Source organism: Bos grunniens, chromosome 1, assembly GCF_055505025.1.
Source record: "Bos grunniens cultivar Pamir isolate PY7600 chromosome 1, Bosgru_T2T1.0, whole genome shotgun sequence".
NCBI lineage: Eukaryota > Metazoa > Chordata > Mammalia > Artiodactyla > Bovidae > Bos > Bos grunniens.
In genome coordinates, this window is record NC_141165.1 from 119,899,474 (window position 1) to 119,921,375 (window position 21,902).

Below are 21,902 nucleotides of genomic sequence, written 5' to 3' on the forward strand. Positions count from 1 at the left end.
CCAATGAAGGATTGAAATGGAGGGTAAAAGAAGGCATAGAGGGACTTCCCTGATGGTTCAGTGGTTAAGAAACTGTCTTCCAATGCAGGGATGTGGGTTTAATTCCTGGTTGGGGAACTAAGATGCCACAGGCAACTAAACTCCCGTGCCAGAACTACCAAGCCCATGTGCTCAAGAGCCCATGTTCTGTGATAAGAGAAGGCAATGGCACCCCACTCCAGTATTCTTGCCTGGAAAATCCCATGGACGGAGGAGCCTGGTAGGCTACAGTCCATGGGGTCGCTACGAGTCGGACACGACTGAGCGAATTCACTTTCACTTTTCACTTTCATTCATTGGAGAAGGAAATGGCAACCCACTCCAGTGTTCTGGCCTGGAGAATCCCAGGGATAGGGGAGCCTGGTGGGCTGCTATCCATGGGGTAGCACAGAGTCGGACATGACTGCCACGACTTAGCAGCAGCAGCAGCAGCAGCATGTACTGCAACTAGAGAAAAGTCACACACTACAGTGAAAGAGCCCCCACACCACAATGGAGATCTAGTGCAGCCAAAATAAAAAAATAAATAAAATAAAATGAAAGAAGGCACAGAGAGCCTATAGATTGAAAAACGGTTCTGACACCTATGAAGCAAAGAATGTGGGATTGGATCTGATGCTCAGACTGCAGTGCAACTCTGATAAAGTCTCAGCCAGGATAACTGCAGCATGATATTCAAGGTTTATTTTTTCACTTTCATGTATTGGAGAAGGAAATGGCAACCCACTCCAGTGTTCTTGCCTGGAGAATCCCAGGGACGGGGGAGCCTGGTGGGCTGCCTTCTATGGGGTCGTACAGAGTTGGAAATGACTGAATCAATTTAGCAGCATTGAAGGAATCAGTTGCTTGAAAAGAAATGGGGCAGAACTTGTACTCCCACCATTCTCCACGGCCTGGTGTAAACTATGCTGGGGACTTTGAAAATATAACAGCTTGAGTTTGTCAGCTAATTGCTCTCCTTCTAATACATTCTCTCTTGAAACGAGATATGAATAGTAAATGCCCATAGAGGACACAGGTACCACTAATAGAAGTATTGGATTCAAATAATGAGAGAAGGCATTGAAAATGATTGCTTGTAGAGAGGAAGGAATGAATGGATTTAGCAAGAGACTGATGTTTCCTTAATGGCCTTTTGGAAGGCTGTTACACAATAAGCCTTACCCTTACACTATAAGTGTAAGAGACACTTACGAAAGGTACTTTGTGAGTGCTCAGTTGCTTGAGTCATGTCCAGCTCTTTGCTACCCTAAGGACTGTAGCCCACCAGGCTCCTCTGTTCATGGTATTCTCCAGGCAAGAAATACTGGAGTGGGTTGCCATGCCCTCCTCCAAGGGATCTTCCTGACCCAGGGATCGAACCCTCATGTCCTGCATTAAAGGCAGATTCTTTACCACTGAGCCACTGGGGAAGCCCCCCAACACATTACATATGTGAGTTAAAGGACTTAGGACAGAGAATGATCTATGGATTCCAAATCCGTAGATCTTTTCCAATCCATCTATGGATTCCAAAAGTTCTTTTTTTCTTTTTTCTATTATATGTAAGCACACTACTTGCCCTATCTATACTCTCTTTCAGTCAAGTGCAGCAGTATGATTGTGTTCTTGTCAATGGAGAGAGGTGGTGATATGTGCCACTCACTGGCAGGGTTCATAAACTTGGGCACAGACAATCCTCTCTTCCACTTTACCATCTGGAAACAAAGGATTCTAAGGCTTTATCCTCCACAAGATGGATAGAGCATGAGGTTTGAATCATTGCAAGTGAGACCACTTGGGAAATAATTACTTTGTGTTATTCTGTGTCTAAAATTGTATTTTTAATATAGTAATTTCCAGGTCCATCCATGTTGCTACAAATGGCATTATTTCATTCTTTTTAATGGCTGAGTAAAGTAAGTCATGTATGGATGCAAGAGTTGGACTGTGAAGAAAGCTCAGCACTGAAGAATTGATGCTTTTGAACTGTGGTGTTGGATAAGACTCTTGAGAGTCCCTTGGACTGCAAGGAGATCCAACCAGTCCATTCTGAAGGAGATCAGCCCTGGGATTTCTTTGGAAGGACTGATGCTAAAGCTGAAACTCCAGTACTTTGGCCACCTCATGCTAAGAGTGGACTCATTGGAAAAGACTCTGATGCTGGGAGGGATTGGGGGCAGGAGGAGAAGGGGATGACAGAGGATGAGATGGCTGGATGGCAAAACCAACTCGATGGACGTGAGTTTGAGTGAACTCCGGGAGATGGTGATGGACAGGGAGGCCTGGCGTGCTGCAGTTCATGGGGTTGCAAAGAGTCGGGCACAACTGAGTGACTGAACTGAACTGAACTGAAAGTAAGTCAGAGTGAGAGAGACAAATATCATACGTTATTGCTTATATGTGGAATCTAAAAAATGATACAAATGAGTTTACCTACACAACAGAAATAGACTCTGAGCAAACAAATTTATGATTACTGGGAGTGTGTGTGTGCTGGGGGACAGATTGGGAGCTTGGGACTGACATGCACACTCTGCTATATTTAATATAGGTAACTGGACTTCCCTGGTGGTACAGTGAATGGGAGTCTGCCTAGCAGTGCAGGGGACTCAGGTTCAGTCCCTGGTGCAGGAAGATTCCACGTGCTGCAGGCTTTAAAAAGCCCATGTGCCACAAATACTGAAGCCTGCCCTTGGCCCACAACTAATGAGCCCCTGTGCCACAACTACTGAAGCCCACACTTCCTAGAGCCCACACACCACACCACAACTACTGAGTCTGCATGCTGCAACTCCTGAACCTGATGTGCCTAGAACCTGTGCTCCACAAGAAGAGAGACCACCACAAAGAGAAGCCTGTGCACCGCAATGAGGAGTGGCCCCCACTCACTGCAATGAGAGAAAGCCCGCCAGCAGCAACAAAGACCCATTGAAACCAAAAGTAAATAAATAGGTAACTTGGAAAATATAGATAACCAATAGGACCTACCGTATAGCACAGGGAACTCTTCTCAATACTCTGTAATAACCTAATGAGAAAATAATTTGACAAAGAATAGATACACATATAGCTGAATCACTCTTCTGTACATTTGAAACAAAACATTGTTAATCAGTTATACTCTAATATAAAATAAACATTTTTTAAAATAAAAAAAATATATTTTTATTATTTTAAGATGATGACATTTGGAGATTAAACTATTATACTAGCTAGCATTAACCTAAAAAAGTGGTCCAAGATAAAGATACAAATATATGTATCACACAAAAAGATATATGATTTTGACATAGTATCAGAGACACATTTTTCCTTTGAATTATTTTTCTAAAGCTTTAGATTCACATTCTCAACACTGTGAATTTATTAAGGCTTGACTAGCATCATAAATTTAGCAAGCTTACATATTTAACTTCCCCCTTTGGAAGGAATGATGCTAAAGCTGAAACTCCAGTACTTTGGGCACCTCATGCGAAGAGTTGATTCATTGGAAAAGACTCTGATGCTGGGAGGGATTGGGGGCAGGAGGAGAAGGGGATGACAGAGGATGAGATGGCTGGATGGCAAAACCAACTCGATGGACATGAGTTTGAGTGAACTCTGGGAGATGGTGATGGACAGGGAGGCCTGGCGTGCTGCGATTCATGGGGTCGCAAAGAGTCGGACACGACTGAGTGACTGAACTGAACTGAACTGAACTGAATTCCCTACTTCTAACAATAGTGCCAACATTTCCACAAGCACTCCAGACATTTTATGGTTCTCTTTGATTCTTACCTCTGGAACAGTTCTCTTGTTAGATTGGTAAAGTCTCCTTTCTTTCTGTGTCTTTGTATGCATCCTTTTCTCCTTATTTATTCAATTACTATCATCCTAGAGTAAGTGTATACTTTCCTGTCTAAACACGAATGTAGATTCTTACTTAATCTACAGCCCTTCCCCAAATTATTTTTGCAAATAGACCCTGTCACTGTCCCCAGAGTATATCAGGGATTACAGTAACAATTATATTATAGAAAAAACACAGAATAAGAAGATCCCAGTTTGAAATATCTGTTTATTAACTGGGATGACTCTGGAAAGATGTCCTGGACATTCAGAGCCTTGATTCTATCATCTATTAAAAGTAGATAAATCTATTCAAACTATTACACAATTCCATTCATTTCACATGCTAGCAAATAAATGCTCAAAATCCTTCAAGCTAGGCTTCAGCGGTATCTGAACCAAGAACTCTGAGATGTACGAGCTGGATTTAGAAAAGGCAGAGGAACCAGAGTTCAAATTACCAAAATCTGTTGGATTGTAAAAAGCAAGAGAATTCCAGAAAGACATCTATTTCTGCTTCATTGACTTCGCTAAAGCCTTTGACTATGTAGATCACAACAAACTGTGGAAAATTCTTAAAGAGATGGGAGTACCAGACCACCTGACCTGCCTCCTGAGAAACCTATATACAGGTCAAGATGCAGCAGTTAGAACCAGACATGGAACAAAAGACTGGTTCAAAATTGGGAAAGGAATACATCAAGATGGCATATTGTCACCCTGCTTATTTAACTTCTATGCACAATTCATCATGCGAAATGCCAAGCTGGATGAAGCACAAGCTGGAATCAAGATTTCAGGGAGAACTATCAATAACCTCAGATATGCAGATGGCACCACCCTTATGGCAGAAAGCAGAGAGGAATTAAAGAGCCTCTTGATGAAAGTGAAAGAGGAGAGTGGAAAAGCTGGCTTAAAACTCAGGATTCAAAAAATGAAGATCATGGCATCCGGTCCCATCATTTCATGGCAAATAGATGGGGAAAAAATGGAAACGGTGACAGACTTTACTTTCTTGGACTCCAAAATCACTGTGGACAGTGACTGCAGCCATGAGAATAAAAGACGTTTGCTCCTTGGAAGAAAAGGTATAACAAACCTAGACAGCATATTTAAAATCAGAGGTATTACTTTGCCTACAAAGGTCTGTATAGTCAAACTACTGGTTTTTCCAGTAGTCATGTATAGATGTGAGAGTTGGACCGTAAAGAAAGCTGAGCGTTGAAGAAATGACGCCTTTGAACTATGTTGCTAGAGAAGACTCTTAAGAGTCTCTTGAACAGCAAGGAGATCAAACCAGTCAATCCTAAAGCAAATCAGTCCTGAATATTCATTGAAAGGACTGATGCTGAAGCTGAAGCTCCAATACTTTAGGCAAAGAGCAGATTCATTGGAAAAGACCCTGATGCTGGGAATGATTGAAAGCAGGAGGAGAAGGGGACAACAGAGGATGAGATTTTTGGATGGCATCACTGACTCAATGGACATGAGTTTTGGCAAGCTTTGGGAGATGGTGAAGGACATGGAAGCCTGGTGTGCTGTAGTCCATGTGGTGTCAAAGAGTCAGACACAACTGAGCATCTGAACTTAATGAAATATATTCACAGGATTGTTGCAAAATATAATGAAGTGATTTGTAAATGGTGACAGGAAAATACCCATCTCATAATAGTGCTTAAAATATATATCTTGAATTAAATATATTCTCTTTACCTCCTTCCTTTATCTCCTTCTTACACATTATTCTTATTCCTCTCAACAAGATTGAATGCTATTTCTTTTTCAAGGAAAATTCAAATCTGATCTATTTTGTGACTACCTCTATGGAAATCTTGATTACTTATCTTGCCTCATATTGTGAGTTAGCAATGGTTTTTGTATATAATTATTTTCTTTAAATAAGTTACAAATGATTAGGAATCTACTTTATTCAAAGTTTTAAGTGTTTCTTAGAATATTATTTGAAGTTCCAGTTTATTGATTGTTTCTAATTTTTGTTTTACCTGACCCATTCAGAATTCCTTTCTTCTTTTTTCATAAGTGATATTCTAACTTTCTTTTGGACATAAACTACTCTGGCATCTCTAATCCCTATGGAACATCAATCCACAATCTCTAAGAGCAGGCTCAGAACTAGGAGCTGTTATGAATCTAAATCATTCATTCTCCCATCCAAAGCGATTCAGACAGCACTCCTAAGTCAAGAAAGGCTCCATGATTTCTATTGGAACAACAGAGGGAAAGCAATTATCTCACAGGAATTACAATGTAAAATTATATCAACTAGAGCAGTATTTTAAAAGATATACAGTCACGCCTTGGTAATGTCTATGGATAACATAACGTACATCTCTTCCCCACTAATGGAGAAAAAATAAGCAGAAGCACATTCTTCTTGACTTGCATAAATTTCATTATTTTGCTGTTTAAATAAGCACGTTTTTATAATATTTAAAAAGGTTCAAAGACCACTTCCATATTCCAATCTGTAAAAAATATTTTCGTTATGTTTATTATAAAAATATAAATGTTTCCACTACAAATCATTTTACATTAGTAAGAGGCCATCTACATTGTACAACATAGACTAAATGAGTAATGTTTTGAAGATGAAAATTTAAAGTACACACATATTGCCAATCACATCACATTTATACATGGCTTATTTGATACTTAGTACAGCTTAACATGGGCAAGTTACCAGAAATAAATATGTAAATCAAACTTAAGATACAATCAGATAGTATGGTACATGATATTATGAAACAATTGTGGTTTCGTGTTTACTGAAAGCCAATGCAGTTTCTGTACAAAGAGATGGCCATAAGCATTCTAGTACCTCTATTCCACAGTTAAGAATCGTACACTGTTATGTTTACATATGTACAGGGTAAGGATTGTGAAAAGTAAATTTGTAAGAAGTCAGATAGAAAAATAGTGAAAAATGAAGAGCAATATACTGCGTATACAATTTCTACTTTCAAATGGAAACCACAGCCAAAATAGATGAAATAGATTAAACAATCCTCAACTTCTCCTAGTTCATGAAATGCACAGATTTTGTGGAGTGTGCACAGAATAGTACCTAAGAAAGTAAATGCTAGTCTGGAAAAAAATGAGATTGAAGCCACATTCAGATCTCAATCTAACATTCCACAAAACAAAATGTTTGTTTAAAAAATGGTTTTGAGCTGCTTCTAGCAGGCTTAGGTGAAATTTGTAATTAATTTCATAATCATATATATCTTTTTAAAAGGTTCATGCTCTTATACACCCAATACATAATTCTAGTAGGATGATTTGACTATAAGAATATTGAAGACATTTGAGAAATAATTTTATATATGAAGGAATACAACATAAGCCTTATTACACTAAATTTACAACAGATTAGCACTTGTGAATTTTGATCTGTGACTGTAAGCTGTATAAGTGTTCCATTTTGCATAAGAACATAAAGGTTGCAGCATTGTTTTATCCATTCTGTTCTTCTGACATATGTATTTCGTATTCCAATAACATGATAATATCAGCATTAGAAAGATTATAGATAGAGCTAAAATGTTGTTTCACAATGTATTATGGCTAGATCTCCACCAGGTATATATTTCAAATATTATGGAGTATGTTCATATTTGACCTTTATGGAACAGAAAGTCCAAGTTCCTTGCAAGAAGAGATCTCTCCAGATTTTGAGTCTTGATGGACAACCAGCTATTTTGACGATTATATGTTCAATAAGTGTCAAGAAGCTCAATGTTTCTAAGATATATACCAAAACTATAATAGGTGCATTTCACTGGAGACTCAAAGATAATAATACTTGCTATTGATGATGACAATGTTTAATTAATTTAGCAAAAGCTCAGTGATGCAGATGAATAGTTTAGTAATCCTTATTCCCTATAATCAGCTCAACAAGTTTAAGCAAATGTATAAAGAGGCATTTCAAAACCAGTCAGCCAGTGATCTTTTTGAGTCATGCATCAGCTTATAGGCAGCTTGTAGGCTACATTGCCAATTAATACAACAATCTAAATAGTACCCCAATCCTTTCCAGTGTAGCATTCTCTATTCAGGAGCTCTAATATAGCTCTTTTACCAATGGAGGGAGTTTATGGTCTCCTAAGCACCAGAGCAAGGCAGGTATGTCATTGAAAATCCGTTATACACAAGTCGGTATATCACACTAAATTAGGAGCACACAATTTATAATAAATGGAGAGACAGAAATGGGTGGAATAATTCAGACTGTGAGAGATTTGGTTAGTGTATGAACAAGGAAAGGGTTTTGTTTCTTTTTATATATAGATATAGATACATATGAGTGTATGATTCAAACAGTCTGGAAAGAAACACATCATTTTCTGTGTCTAGTTTATCATGTTTTCTACTGCTGACAATTTGAGAGAGCATTTGGCACTTGGCTGTCACAAATCCAAATTAAATCATCAAGGCATAAATAGAAAACAATAAAAGACAATTAAAAAGAAAATAAATATGTACTTTTCTTCAAAATTAAAACACATTTTTACATGATAATACTTAAGGAGGCTAACAATCAAAAATGTGTAGTACTTAAAACAACTACAAACTTCATTTCTATATGCTTTTGAACAGATAAAGGAGAATAATACAATGAAAAGGTAGTAAATATGGCCAGATAGTTTGAGGTATGAATTCCTCTATTTTGCTTGCTTTCAAAGAAACAAAATACCTGTTACAGATCTCTTCTGTGTATAAAAATATCACAAGTCTGTTTTTCTGTGGCTATTCAGAAGCACAGCCACCATGTTCATTGCATTATTTCATTTGTTTTGCTTTTATGATAGTCAGTTTATGATCAATGGCTCTATGCTAGTTCTTTGTCATTTTGCGCTGAAGAATTCTGATTTAATCCATCAACTAATATAAAAAAGCAATTACAAAACAAAATACACCCACCCACCCATCCACTAAACAACAGGGGAAAATAAAGAGTTTTTTAATTCCATTTTAAGGCATTTTACTCGTATCTGAGTGTCTTATTGGGCTTGGAATGTCCACCACTATTTCCAGTGTTGTCATCAGTCTGCAGAGTGATGCCACATCTTCCACTTTCTTCCAGAAATAGCACTTTACACTGGGACTGGACTATTCTTGGATTGTGTTTCTAGAACTTTAATACTGCTGATGATCTTCTTCTGTGGCCCAACCACAGTGACACCGACCTTTTTCATGTCGCTGTTAAAAAAAAAAAAGAAAATTTCTGGTGAGAATCATGGGCTCCTGGACAGTATGTAAATAGGATATTTTCAATTAACAAAGCTTGTACAATTACAGATCCCAATGCTCTAGGTATAATTTTCTGATTTTTGTAACATATGTGTAGTATTATATATCCTGATTACTCCACCTTTGTCCTTGTGGAAGAATATAGGCTGTAGGATGAATATAGGAAGTGGGTTGAACAGTGTTCCCCTCAAAATTCCTGTCCATCTGGAACTTCACCACGTAAGGGCCCACTTGGGGATTGACTTGACTGATAGATTGTGTTTAAAGTGACACTGTATCAGTTTCTGCATTCAGTTCTTTAGCAACTAACAGATTCTACTTATCTCCTGAGGCACGCTCTCTAGGCCCCAGAGCTGCCAGTGGAAAAATACAACTACCTATTGAAGAGGTCATCAGTAAGCACTTGGTCTACAGTCCTTGGTATATGTAGCATCTGAACCAGGGCAAAGAATGAAACCATCTCAAACCCTCCAGACTAGATCAGATTCATGTTAGCTGAATACTTCATTCAACCCTAGCCCCAGAGGCGAAGAATCACCCACCTGAGCTCTACCCAAATTCATGACTCATGCCATTGTGTGTACAATAAAATCCTTGTTGTTTTAGCCTTTTAGTTTTGGGAAGTTTGTTGTTCAGCCATAGATCACTGGAACAATTTCTTTAAAGTATAAAGTTCTTTCAAATTACAAAAAATGGCAAGGATATTTCTCTATCAAAATCATTAGATTTAAAATAGTTAATACTTGGAAACCAGGAATTGAAATAAATATTATAAGAATACATGGAACTTCATTTGGGGGGAGGGGGAAGACTTAGCTAAACATGTGCAAATAATTAATTAAACATTCTTGATTTAAGTAGTTCATACAATCACGTCTTTCAGGTCTTGACTCAAATATCCCTCTCTTATGAGATTTCCCTGATGGCTCTACTTCATATTGTAAACCTCTTTGCACTCATATCTGCACTTCTATTTCTTTTCTTGTTTCATTTTCTTCCAAAGTATGTATCACCATCCAGCATATTGCCTTTTTTTTTTTTTTGGTTTATTTATTTTTTTACTCTGTCTTGTCTAACAAGAAGGTGAATTCCATGTGAACTAGGATTCTTGTGGGTTTTGTACTATGCTTATCAAACACACCCTAAACAATCACTCTCATTTAGCAGGGGCTCAATATAAATGGCAACCCACTCCAGAACTCTTGCCTGGAAAATCCCATGGATGGAGGAGCCTGGTAGGCTACAGTCCATGAGGTTGCAAAGAGTCGGCCATGACTGAGCTACTTCACTTTCACTTTCAATATGTACTTACTAAAGAAGAAATTGGTTGTCCAAAATATATTTATCTGGGAAGTTGACAGATGATTAAGTGCAACTTGGAGTGCTAGGCAAATTGAAAATGGCAAGAAGAAAAAGCACACACATGCAAATGCACACAAAGGTGGGGCTCCTTTATATTGAGCATTAAAGAAAGAATGAAAAATTGGGAATTTAACTACATAGAATTGAACCAAATGATTTGTTAAAAAGTGAGTTCCCAAGCAATAAATGTGTGCAAGAAGAAAATAGGCAACCACTTAAGAAGCAATTTACATGTTATTTAAGCATCTGCTGCATAAAATTAATCAAAGCTCAGTTGCATTCCTATTATCTAAGCTGGGAGTGAAATCACAATGCCCTACAGGTTACCCCTGAACCCTGCTGCCATTCAAGAGGCTAATAAATTCTCTATGGATAGCCTGTATTTTGCCTGAGGTCCTCTCTGGTCAGTCTTTAGCCACCTTGCTTCACCAGGAAGGCTAGTGGGGAGCTATGCTGACATCTAGCTTGCTGCCCTTTGTGTAACTGTGGATAATGAAGCCTTCATTTTAAGTATTGTTGTTCAGTTGCTAAGTCGTGTCCAATTCTTTTGGACCGCTTGGACTGAAGCACACCAGGCTTCCCTGTCCCTTCCCACACCTAGGTTATCTCTGTTGAACCCTGCTTTTGAGAATGCGTGCTCTACAGGATTTTGATTCTTTTATAAAGACACCAAGGATCTATCTTTAAAATGAACAACAAACATTTCTCTACTCATCCTTGAACTATGAATCTAAGAGCCGAAAACAGGACAGACATAAATATGTGTGTATAAATCAATAGATTCTCACTGTTTTTTACATTTCTTCTCTCATCTTTCTTCCAATTCTCTATCTCCCTCTCTATATATCTATGTATACATACATACTATACCTTGCTAATTTTTTTCTATGTCTCCTCTTTTCTGCCTTCTTTATAAGCTTAAAAACAAAATGCAATCATGGGGAGACAGAAAAAATGCTCCAAGGTACTATACTAAATTTCCTGAGGTCATTGAGAAATTTCAGCATAATGAGGGAGTAATACAAGCTATGATGCTTAACCCTGACTTTTCCTCTAGAACCGAATGACTGATTCTTTGGCCACTGGAAAAAATCAGATACTGCAAGTTCACAGACCAATTTGGGACAAGTCTGAAGGACCAGCCCAGCTTTAGGGTTCTTGTTCCAACAAGTAGAACTGAGTCTTCTTCTTCAGTCCAATGCTTCCTCATCGCTTCTTTATGGAATGTATGTCCCAAGGGTACATGAAGAAATCTGCATAAAACTGTTTCAGATTCAGCATCTGGGAACCCAGTGTAAGCAAGCTGATATGGAGTCTTGTTTCTATTTAATGCAAAGGATTATACCGGAAAAGAGAATTACAGTAAACATCCCTGTAGGTGATGCCTTAGCTTGAGCTTCTATGTACCCTCTACTCTCTTTCCCCCATCAAAATGCCTTCTACCAGCCACTCTGCTATGACCGAAATCTCTCTAAACATCCCGCTGCTGTAGTCTCAGTAACACTCCCTGTATCCTTATCTCATTAGGACTACCCTATTGAGAAGAGCAATGGAAAAGTTCAAGACTAAAGAACAGTTCAAGATTGAGACCAGAGGTTAATAAGCTATCTGATACTTCAAAGGCAAAAGGATAGGTGATGACACTTGGAAAATGGCATCCGAGGGTGCAGGGTAATGACATGCAGCAATTAATCTGCTCAGACTCATTCCACACACTTAATTCTCTTTCCAGTTTCTATAATCAATCTTGCCCTTTCTTATTCTCTCTTCCCTTCTCACATTAACCTTCCTTAATCCATCCTAGACTATGGAATAATATTTTTTAAAAAATACGTTGACTGAATAAGACCACACATCTAAAAAATTCTATTTGAAAATTAGGTGACGAGTAGCTGGCATGTAAATGAAATCTCTAAACTAACTGGAATAAGCTAATATTTATTTGAGTATGAAACACTTGTCCAGTGATTGATAGTTTGGATAGAAAAAGAAAACAAATTTAATATTCTTTCTTAGGTAATAATCTGAAAGTCTTATTCTAAAAGAAACTCTAGAGTTATTTGGTCAAGGGAATCATTTCTGAATTGAGCCTGGACAACACCAAGAAAATAAGGATTGGAATGAATCAAATTCAAGCAATACACCTAAGACTGCAAAAGAAAGGATGAAATATAGAGTTAAATATTTTTATAACATTGAAGATGAAAATGTTGCCTCACTATATTTCCCTAAATGATTAATGTATTAAATATTTTAAAATTCTTATATTTGTGATATAAACAAGGAAGGTGGCATATGAAATAATCCTTTGCATTAAAACAAGGAAGGTGGCATATGAGACAGAGAACCAATAAGTCAACAATACTTTTCAAGGAGTTTTAGGTCAGCATATGTTAATTCTTTGTTGACCCTAAATTGAGAAGAAAGGACAGAAGAAAGCACTTTGAAATACAGAGATCTGAAACCAACTGGCTCAGTGTGAAGGGGAAAATCTGAAAAAGCTGAGTATCCTAGGAAAAATCAGCTTTCATCTTGCATATAGACTCACAACTTGTTTAAATAATCATAACCACTAAGTGGGAATATTCCAGCCAGCCCCAAAAGAGCTTGCTATCCAATGCTGTACCAGAGACACACATTCCTAAGGTGAAAGTGTAACAAAGGCTGCTGCCACTTCACCTTTTTAAACAAATAGCATTCTGTCTACATTGGTAGATTAGGATATCTGACTATATTTAAATTGTGAGCTCGCTGTTAATCATATTAACAAGGTTCTGCCTCATCCATTTCAGTATACTGTTTCATTATCCAAAAGCTCTGAATGTTGATACTTTATTGAGAATAAACATTTGTATAGCTTTGCCTTTGAAAATCTGGCAATGGTGCAGAAATTTTTAGCTTTGTGTTTGTTCTTTGCTATGCTTCTGTGCTCTAAAGCAGGTGTCTTGTTATCACAACCCAAACTATTTACACTACTAGAGTAAGAATTTCTAAAAATATTTAAATATATTAACATATCTTGGGGCTGTGTCTGATCAAAATAACTATCACAGAAACCCAAAGCACATTGTCAATTGGGTCAGAAGTCTATTCAATAAATACTATATTTCAAATAGGAGCTAGCACGTATTAAGTAAACGAGTGTGAGTTTATATTCTAAGAATAAATTCACCTCTTCAGTATAATTTACCCTTTCTGTAGATCCTTTTGTGATGTCTGTGTTTCTGATAAGGATGCTATACCATTAATAGTAAACTCCTTTACCTATTTGTTAGGTGTTTGTATCTCTATTAATTACATTACACACTCCCTTTTGGCATCTAATCTATAACATTCCAAGTGTCTTTATTTAAATGATTGACAAGATGAGAAAGTCTTTAGATGCTCAACAACATTTGAATATTCAAATATTGGATATGACTTACAGAAAGTTGAGGGCACTAAAGGGTCTATTTAATGTAATAAAGATCAAAAGGTAGAAGAGTTTGATTCAAAGATGGATACAGTTTCCAAAGAGACTTTACAAGCTACAAAATTGTGGACAATTTTGATGTATCTGTTCCACACAAAAGCTCTTTTGGAGCAGTACTTTATGTTACCCTCAAGAAAGAATGCCTAGAGCCAAGTTCACGCTATCTCACTCCACCTCCTTTGAAATGAAATGATTAGCTCATGGCAAACATGTCTTTGGAGAAGCCAGTCTATCTATAAGCAGGACTGAGACCTTCAGAATGTCTCTCCTGGGGACTTAGAATAAAGAGAGTTGGACCCTGGTCAGTTGAATGACATACCAAGGTTGTGCGATCTAGGACTGAGAGAGTCATTTTCAGCTATGTGCATGAGGATACAGAAAAGTCACTGAATAGAACAAGAAAAAATGATGCAGCCTCACTAGAAAGTGAAGTCAACTGTCTCATTCACAGAGTGATGAAGAATATGGTTTCCAGTTTTCACTTCCTATTTCCAGTTAGCAAGCTTGGTGAATGAGGATGACTTTTATGGATTATTCACTGGGTTAATTTAATTCCTTATAAACCCCTTTTCCTTAAGGCCATGGGTTTCTCATATCAAAGAAGTCCTATTACCAAAGGATCCCTATTGTACCACAGGATCCCTAAGATGTATATTTGTGTGTGTGCTCAGTCCTGTCCGACTCTTGGGGGCCCCATGGACTATAGCCAGCCAGGCTCCTCTGCCCATGGAATTTTCCAGGCAAGAATACCGGAATGGGTTGTCATTTCCTACTAGCTTTTAACACATGAAATTATAAATTATAAAATAAAACTAATTAATATTTATCAATTGTGCATTTCTCTCTTTTGAAACCGATCATAAGCCTTTTTAAGGAAAATTATGTCTTAAACTTGCTTATAACTTTATTTTCTAGCATCAGATCACTTAAGAATAGGTGATAGTATAATATAAGTTGTTTATTTAGTATCTTTGAGAACTACTTTTAGACTTTGGCATGTTCCCCTGTATATCAGATTATCCACCTAGTTCTCAAATTTCCATTTCCACAAAGGTTAGGCTTTGTTAGAAATAACAGAAATTCACAAATGTGGGGGTATACAGTTATCATGCTATATCTGCCTATGTTCTAAATTAGAGGCTTGGGTCTGTTGGGGTGGGGTGTGGGTTTATATCTGGTGGTTTATCTGAAGGTCACAGTTCAATGAAGATAGCTTTTGTGGAGATGAAGCATGAGGGAGGAACACACATCAACACATCAATCTAGAAGACATCCTTGAGAAAGAGACCCAGGATCCAGCTCAGTGGGTTCAGGAGAAAGTTAAGTACCTTAGAGATTCATTTACTCTTTAAATATACTAATTCAAGACATATATGTCCACTAGAAAGCTCAGAATCATTCAGTCAAAAGCTTATTCTTACTCTGCAGAAATCTTGGCTATGGTGTCACAAGAACTGTACTCCACGCCTGTGAAGATTTCCTTGCACTGTGCTGTTCGGACACCGTTAAGCCAGTCACCTGTCGTGCGGAAGGTAGTAATGTCGATGTTACTTTGGTCCAGGAGAAGGTTTGAGGGCCTGCAAGAAAATAAAATACCAAAGGGAGAAAGATCAGGAGTCAGCAGAGTTGCTGTGTGTCAAAATTCGACACCAACATCAGCAGGGACTTCCAGACTTCATGTGGCGCTCCTGTGTATTTGTAAAATTTATCTGCCATGAAGCCTTCATCTGCTCAAGCTGGCAGCTTGCAAGAACACTGTGTAATCATCTTGTCTCAGTGCTCCCCTTCTCTACTCATGACTGCTTTTTAAATTACTGAAACTTTGCCAGTGAAAAGCATAAATATATCCATACATACTTCTATAATTTAATTTGTTTAACCATTAGCAAAGATGGTGGTAATTTAGGTTGCAGTTATAGCTGACATGACATTCTGAACACTCTGTTGTCTGCTTTGGTGGATGGATTTGTTTCCAATATTAAATCCTGCCTACTGAATGTTCATCTGCAGACATTGTACAGGATGCTGTCTAAGGGAAAATTTGAACAATGTAGACTATATTTACAGCAGGATGTAAAGTTCGCACAAATTTAATGTCACATTGTCATTAAAAATTAAAAAGAAATAGAAAACAGTAGATGAGTAACAAGAAGTGAAAGTCTAACAACTAGGACAACACCAAATATATTTTACAATATAAACATACATATATATATGTATGTGTGTGTATATATACACACAAAGATAGATAATAGATAGCCATTGTGATTATGATTTTTATTGCACAGTATAGTCAGCATTAACAGGAATTTTTCAGTTCAATTACTCAGTCATGTCTGACTCTTCGCGACCCCATGGATTGCAGCACGCCAGGCCTCCCTGTCCATCACCAACTATCGGAGCTTACTCAAACTCATGTCCATTGAGTCGATGCTGCCATCCAAACATCTCATCCTCTGTCATCACCTTCTTCTCCTGCCTTCAATCTTTCCCAGCACAGACTCTTTTCCAATTAGTCCTTCACATCAGGTGGCCAAAGTTTTGGAGTTTCAGCTTCAGCATCAGTCCTTCCAATGAATATTCAGGACTGATTTCCTTTAAGATTGACTGGTTGGATCTCCTTGCAGTCCAAGGGACTCTGAAGAGTCTTCTTCAACACCACAGTTCAAAAGCATCAGTTCTTTGGTGCTCAGCTTTCTTGATAGTTCAACTTTCACTGGCATACATAACTATGGAAAAACCATCGCTTTGACTAGACCTTTTGGTAAAGTAATGTCTCTGCTTTTTAATATGCTGTCTAGTTGGTCATAGCTTTTCTTCCAAGGAGCAAGTGTCTTTTAATTTAATGGCTGCAGTCATCATCTTCAGTGATTTTGGAGCCCGAGAAAATAAAATCTGTCACTCTTTCTATTGTTTTCCCATCTGACATGGAGTGATGGAACTGGATGCCATGATCTTAGTTTTCTAGATGTTGAATTTTAAGCCAGCTTCTTCACTTTCCTCTTTCACTTTCATCAAGAGACTCTTTAGTTCTTCTTCACTTTCTGCCATAAAGGTGGTGTCATCTGCATATCTGAGGTTATCAATAACCTCAATATTTCTCTCAGCAATCTTGATTCAAGCTTGTGCTTCATCCAGCCTGGCATTTCATGTGATGTATTCTGCATATAATTAAATAAGCAAGGTGACAATATATTACCTTGATGTACTCCTTTCCCAATTTGGAACCATGTTTTCCTGATTTGGTTCCATGTCCAGTTCTAACTGTTGCTTCTTGACCTGTATATAGGTTTCTCAAGAGGCAGGTCAGGTGGTCTGGTATTCCCATCTCTTGAAGAATTTTCCAGTTTGTTATGATCAACACAGTCAAAGGCTTTGGCATAGTCAATAAGGCAGAAGTAGATGTTTTTCTGGAACTCTCTTGCTTTTTCGATGATCCAGCAAATGTTGGCAATTTGATCTCTGGTTCCTCTGCCTTTTCTAAATCCAGCTTGAACTTCTGGAAATTCACAATTCACATACTGTTGAAGCCTAGCTTGGAGAATTTTGAGCATTACTTTGCTAGCATGTGAGGTAAGTACAATTGTGCAGTAGTTTGAACATTCTTTTGCATTGCCTTTTTTCAGGATTGGAATTAAACCTGACCTTTTCCAGTTCTGTGGCTACTGCTGAGTTTTCCAAATTTGCAGGTATATGGAGTGCAGCACTTTCACAGCATCATCTTTGAGGATTTGAAATAGCTTAGCTGGAATTTCATCACTACCACTAGCTTTGTTCATAGTGATGCTTCCTAAGGCCCACTTGACTTCACATTCCAGGATGTCTGGCTCTAGGTGAGTGATCACACCATCATGGTTATCTGGGTCATGAAGATCTTTTTTGTACAGTTCTTCTGTGTATTCTTGCCACCTCTTCTTAATATCTTCTGCTTCTGTTAGGTCCATACCATTAGGATTGACTTATATAATTACAGGTCTGACTATAGGTCTATGACCAACTGCAAGATCTGGTGACTCAAAGGAACAACAGGGATAAAAAAGAAATGGAGGAAACCATGTTTTCATCTCTGAGGAGCCAAGAGAAGCATCCTATTGGTAAACTGCCTTTGGGTTGTTTTTTGAGCTTTCAGTGATCTCTTTAATTGTCCTGTGACTCATAAGGCTGGGACCAGTCACCAGGTAGACACTTGATTGTCTTTCTCTTTATTCTTTCCTCTTAGTATGGGTGCTTGAGCAAATAGTAGTTATGAAGGCCTTTGCTTTAAGATGAACAATAATAATAGCCATAAGAATTATGTTAAACAATTATGAACACTAACAATATGCCAGAGACTATACTGGCATAGACTAAGCATAATACACAGATACGAAGGACTTTAATCTTTATATTAGTTAGACACTGATGCTATGTCCCTATAATTCTTGTGGAATCTGAAACTAAAATTAAGTGACAAATCAAAGTTCTGCCCACATTTAAAAGGAATTTTTTAATTGGGAGATTTCTTTTACTACTGATAATATTTCTCCAACTCACTCCTAATGTATGAGACATGCGTAAGCATGAGGTCAATATTCTGATATCTAAACAAACATGTCCTAGATCTGCATGCTGCTGTTGGAAACACATGAGAGACATGTAAATTCATTTGGATTTTGATGGGGAGATATTAAATTTATCTGCTAAAGATACAATTTTAATTAAAAATAAGTTTATTTGATAAAAATGAAAATTTAATACAATTTTAATACTGAGTTTAAGAAAACATTGACAGCATGATTGTTTGGTTCTATCTGTATTTGCATGCTCTGTGGAAAATACATATGAGTAATTACTTCCCTCCTTGTCATGATTTGTGAAATGGAGACAGACAAATGTGGAGGATTTTTCAACCTTCTTTTTTCTATTAGACTAAACTCAACCACTTCAATCCTCTTTACCCCAAATGTTTTAATTATAAATAAAAAATTAAAGTAAAAGTCACTGGGTTGTGTCTGACTCTTTGAGACCCCATGGACTACACAGTCCATGGAATTTTCCAGGCCAGAATACTGGAGTGGGTAGCCATTTCCTTTTCCAGGGGATCTTCCCAACCCAGGGATGGAACCCAGGTCTCCCTCATCACAGGTGGATTCTTTACCATCTAAGCCACCAGGGAAGCCCAAGAATACTGGAGTGGATAGCCTATCCCTTCTCCAGCAAATCTTCCCAATCCAGGAATCAAACAGGGGTCTCCTGCATTGCAGGTGGATTCTTTACCAACTGAGCTATCAGGGAAGCCAAATTAAAGTTATGGAGTTTGTAATTTGTTTTGCTGTGTTATAGTTTAGTTTTAACTAACCCTCACAGGTCATCTAAAAGAAAGAATGAGAAATTAAGCATTATTTTACAAAACATTATCTTTCCTTTAGGAATATCTAGAACATCCCAAAATATAAATGTAGTATTTTATAATACTATAAACATTATACATATACATAAATAATTCTGGAATATATACATAAATAATTTTCTATGATTCTTTAAATTACTAATCTGAAAAAAATTCATTTTTTAAATCATTGAAATTTTTTGTGTTTTATTTTTTTAAGAATTTGAGAAATTACAGAAATAGATACACAAGCCAGGTTCCAAAACATGCACAATATTCTTGGGTAGTTTTGCATGACCATCATGAATGAAATATCCTTTGTCACTGGCCAACATTGGATATAATATTGTACCCATTGGATAAGACTTGGAATCAGTAAACAAAATTGATAGGTGCAGCATTAAATCAGGTGTGAGGAAATTTTCTAAGAAAAGTAAAGTGAGACCTAGAAAGGAGACAATAAAATATTGGACTATCTACAGGCATGCACACACACTCACATATACTCACATCCTACAGCTTGGATTTCTACAGTAGCTGAAGCACAGACTAATCTAATGTTGACTCTTGTCGACTCCTGGTCCCATGAATAGCAATCCTTTTTTATTTATGAGCTTGTGGGTATGAAGAATCAAACCCCAGGACGTTTATTCAGAATATTTACGAAGTATGCCTAATAGCAAAATGCAGAGTTTTTCTTTCTCAATTCAAAATGGTTTGTATTTTTAAACTCAACAATACCGTCGGACTCAACAAGAATTTGGAAAAAATTAGTACAAACAAATTGAAATAAAACAGGACAGGCGGATTAGGGATTAGAGTGACCCCAACCGAGTCTTTCTGTTTATTACTTGGATCAAAGTATGAGGAAGACAAAGAATGACCTAATTTTAATGCCAGTGACCTCAGAATAACCAGCCCTGCAAAGTATCATTTTTCCACTTCCAGGATTTCTCTGGGGAATTCAAATAAAAATTGGTTCTTTTCCTCCTCCGAGAGGACATCTGGAGAGTTTATCAATGGATAGGAATTTGTCTCTCACTGTGAAGAGCCTGTGATGTCTCTTCATGCGCACCAGGGGAATGTAGGCTTTTTGAGCAGCTGCAGGCATTGGAGTTTTTTTAGACCTAGCCCCAGACATTGGGTCTGAAGGGGAAATTTATAGGCTGGGTGATGTGCACTGTGAGCTCACACTTTTACTAGACAAATTAGATGGGTTTCAATCCGTGCAGCTGTAAACGATGTCCTGCAGAGTTCCACCTGATCTTTTACAGCTTTTCATAAATCAGTACCTACTGGCCGCAGACTGCAGTCATTAAAAAGAAATCATGGAAATTACATGTTTGCTCAGGGGAAGCAAAAAATAACTTTCCTCCCTTTCTTTCTCCCTCCTTGGATTTTGGTTTCTGAATTATTCTTTTGTGGATTTTCATACTGTTGCTTTAAAGAGGTACACATATATTTTCTTCCCACCAGCTCTTACTTTATCTGTAAATGCTCATAACAATTAGCACCAGATACTCGGGACAAATATCAATAAGTAACTGCTAGTCCCAAGAATATCTTCTTATAATGATCTTATTTCGGTATTGCACTAGAATTCTAACTCTAAAATTGAATGTTAAGTTATCCTTTTATAATATGGAAAGACTCTTTTGGGTTTACAAAGGGCTTTATTTTTTATGTATTAAAAATAATGATTTATATATTTTTCTTGAATGAATAAGTAGATGCCTACTGAGTCTAGAAGTAAATATTAGTAATGTTGAAGATGTATTCTATCCCACTATAATTATGTGCTTTTTGTCTGTTGTGAATAGTTTCAGGGACCATAAAGAGTAGTTTTTCAGCAGCAAAATGTTAATTATATTTATATTTATTGATATTATTGCCTGAGAATGGTAAAATACTTTTCAATTCCTTTTCTAATTTATTGTTAACATTTTTATTTCAAGGAGTACCTTATTGTATTTCAAGGGAAAATTGTGTATTTGTCAAATTTCTAAACATGAATTTATGATCATTTTCATCTTTTTATCCCTAATATAAGAAATTCCAATAGGATGAAATGAATTCAACTTGTCATCAGTAACTAAAAATAATTTTGAGTACATATAGTTCCCAACAAGAGACTAGTACATAAATGACATATTAAAGAGGAGTAAAGTCATTGTGTTTATTTTAATTGTCTCTAGACCTTAAGGACAAAATCTTAGCAGTTATAGCTATTACATCTGGTTTAATTTCTCCCAATGGTAAAATTACTTGCTTTGATTTTTAAGATTAAAAAAAAAAAAAGAGATCACCTGAGTATTTGGAATATTTGCTTTCTTCTAAAATGTTCTTTATCATATTTGTTCAGTAAGGAAAGTCACCCTGTCAGTTTCAGAATTAGAGGTCAAAGTCATTTTGAGAAATAGATTGTTTTTTGGTCCTTAGACTTCTACTAAAGTATATAATATTTGTTAAAAAAAAAGTAGACATTCTCTAAAATAAATATATTTTGTTCTCTTAGAGATCAGTAGCATTTGTTAATGTTAATTTAGTGCCATTAATGGGGAAAAATTATAAGTACTG

The 21,902-nt window shown here is 37.1% G+C and overlaps 1 protein-coding gene across 2 annotated transcripts in view; it reads right to left on the bottom strand.

Annotated features, from left to right (window-relative positions):
* Positions 1–6,336: 6,336 nt before the first annotated feature.
* The window catches only part of EPHA3 (EPH receptor A3), a 416,154-nt gene continuing 400,588 nt past the window's right edge, over positions 6,337–21,902 (bottom strand). For both annotated transcript variants that reach the window (XM_086321511.1, XM_086321506.1), the window contains exons 16-17: positions 15,379–15,534; positions 6,337–9,072 (exon numbers count right to left, since the gene is read on the bottom strand). In XM_086321511.1, the coding sequence (XP_086177637.1) occupies positions 8,967–9,072; positions 15,379–15,534 (262 nt within the window). In that variant the 3' untranslated portion in view covers positions 6,337–8,966. The remainder of the gene's footprint in view (positions 9,073–15,378; positions 15,535–21,902) is intronic.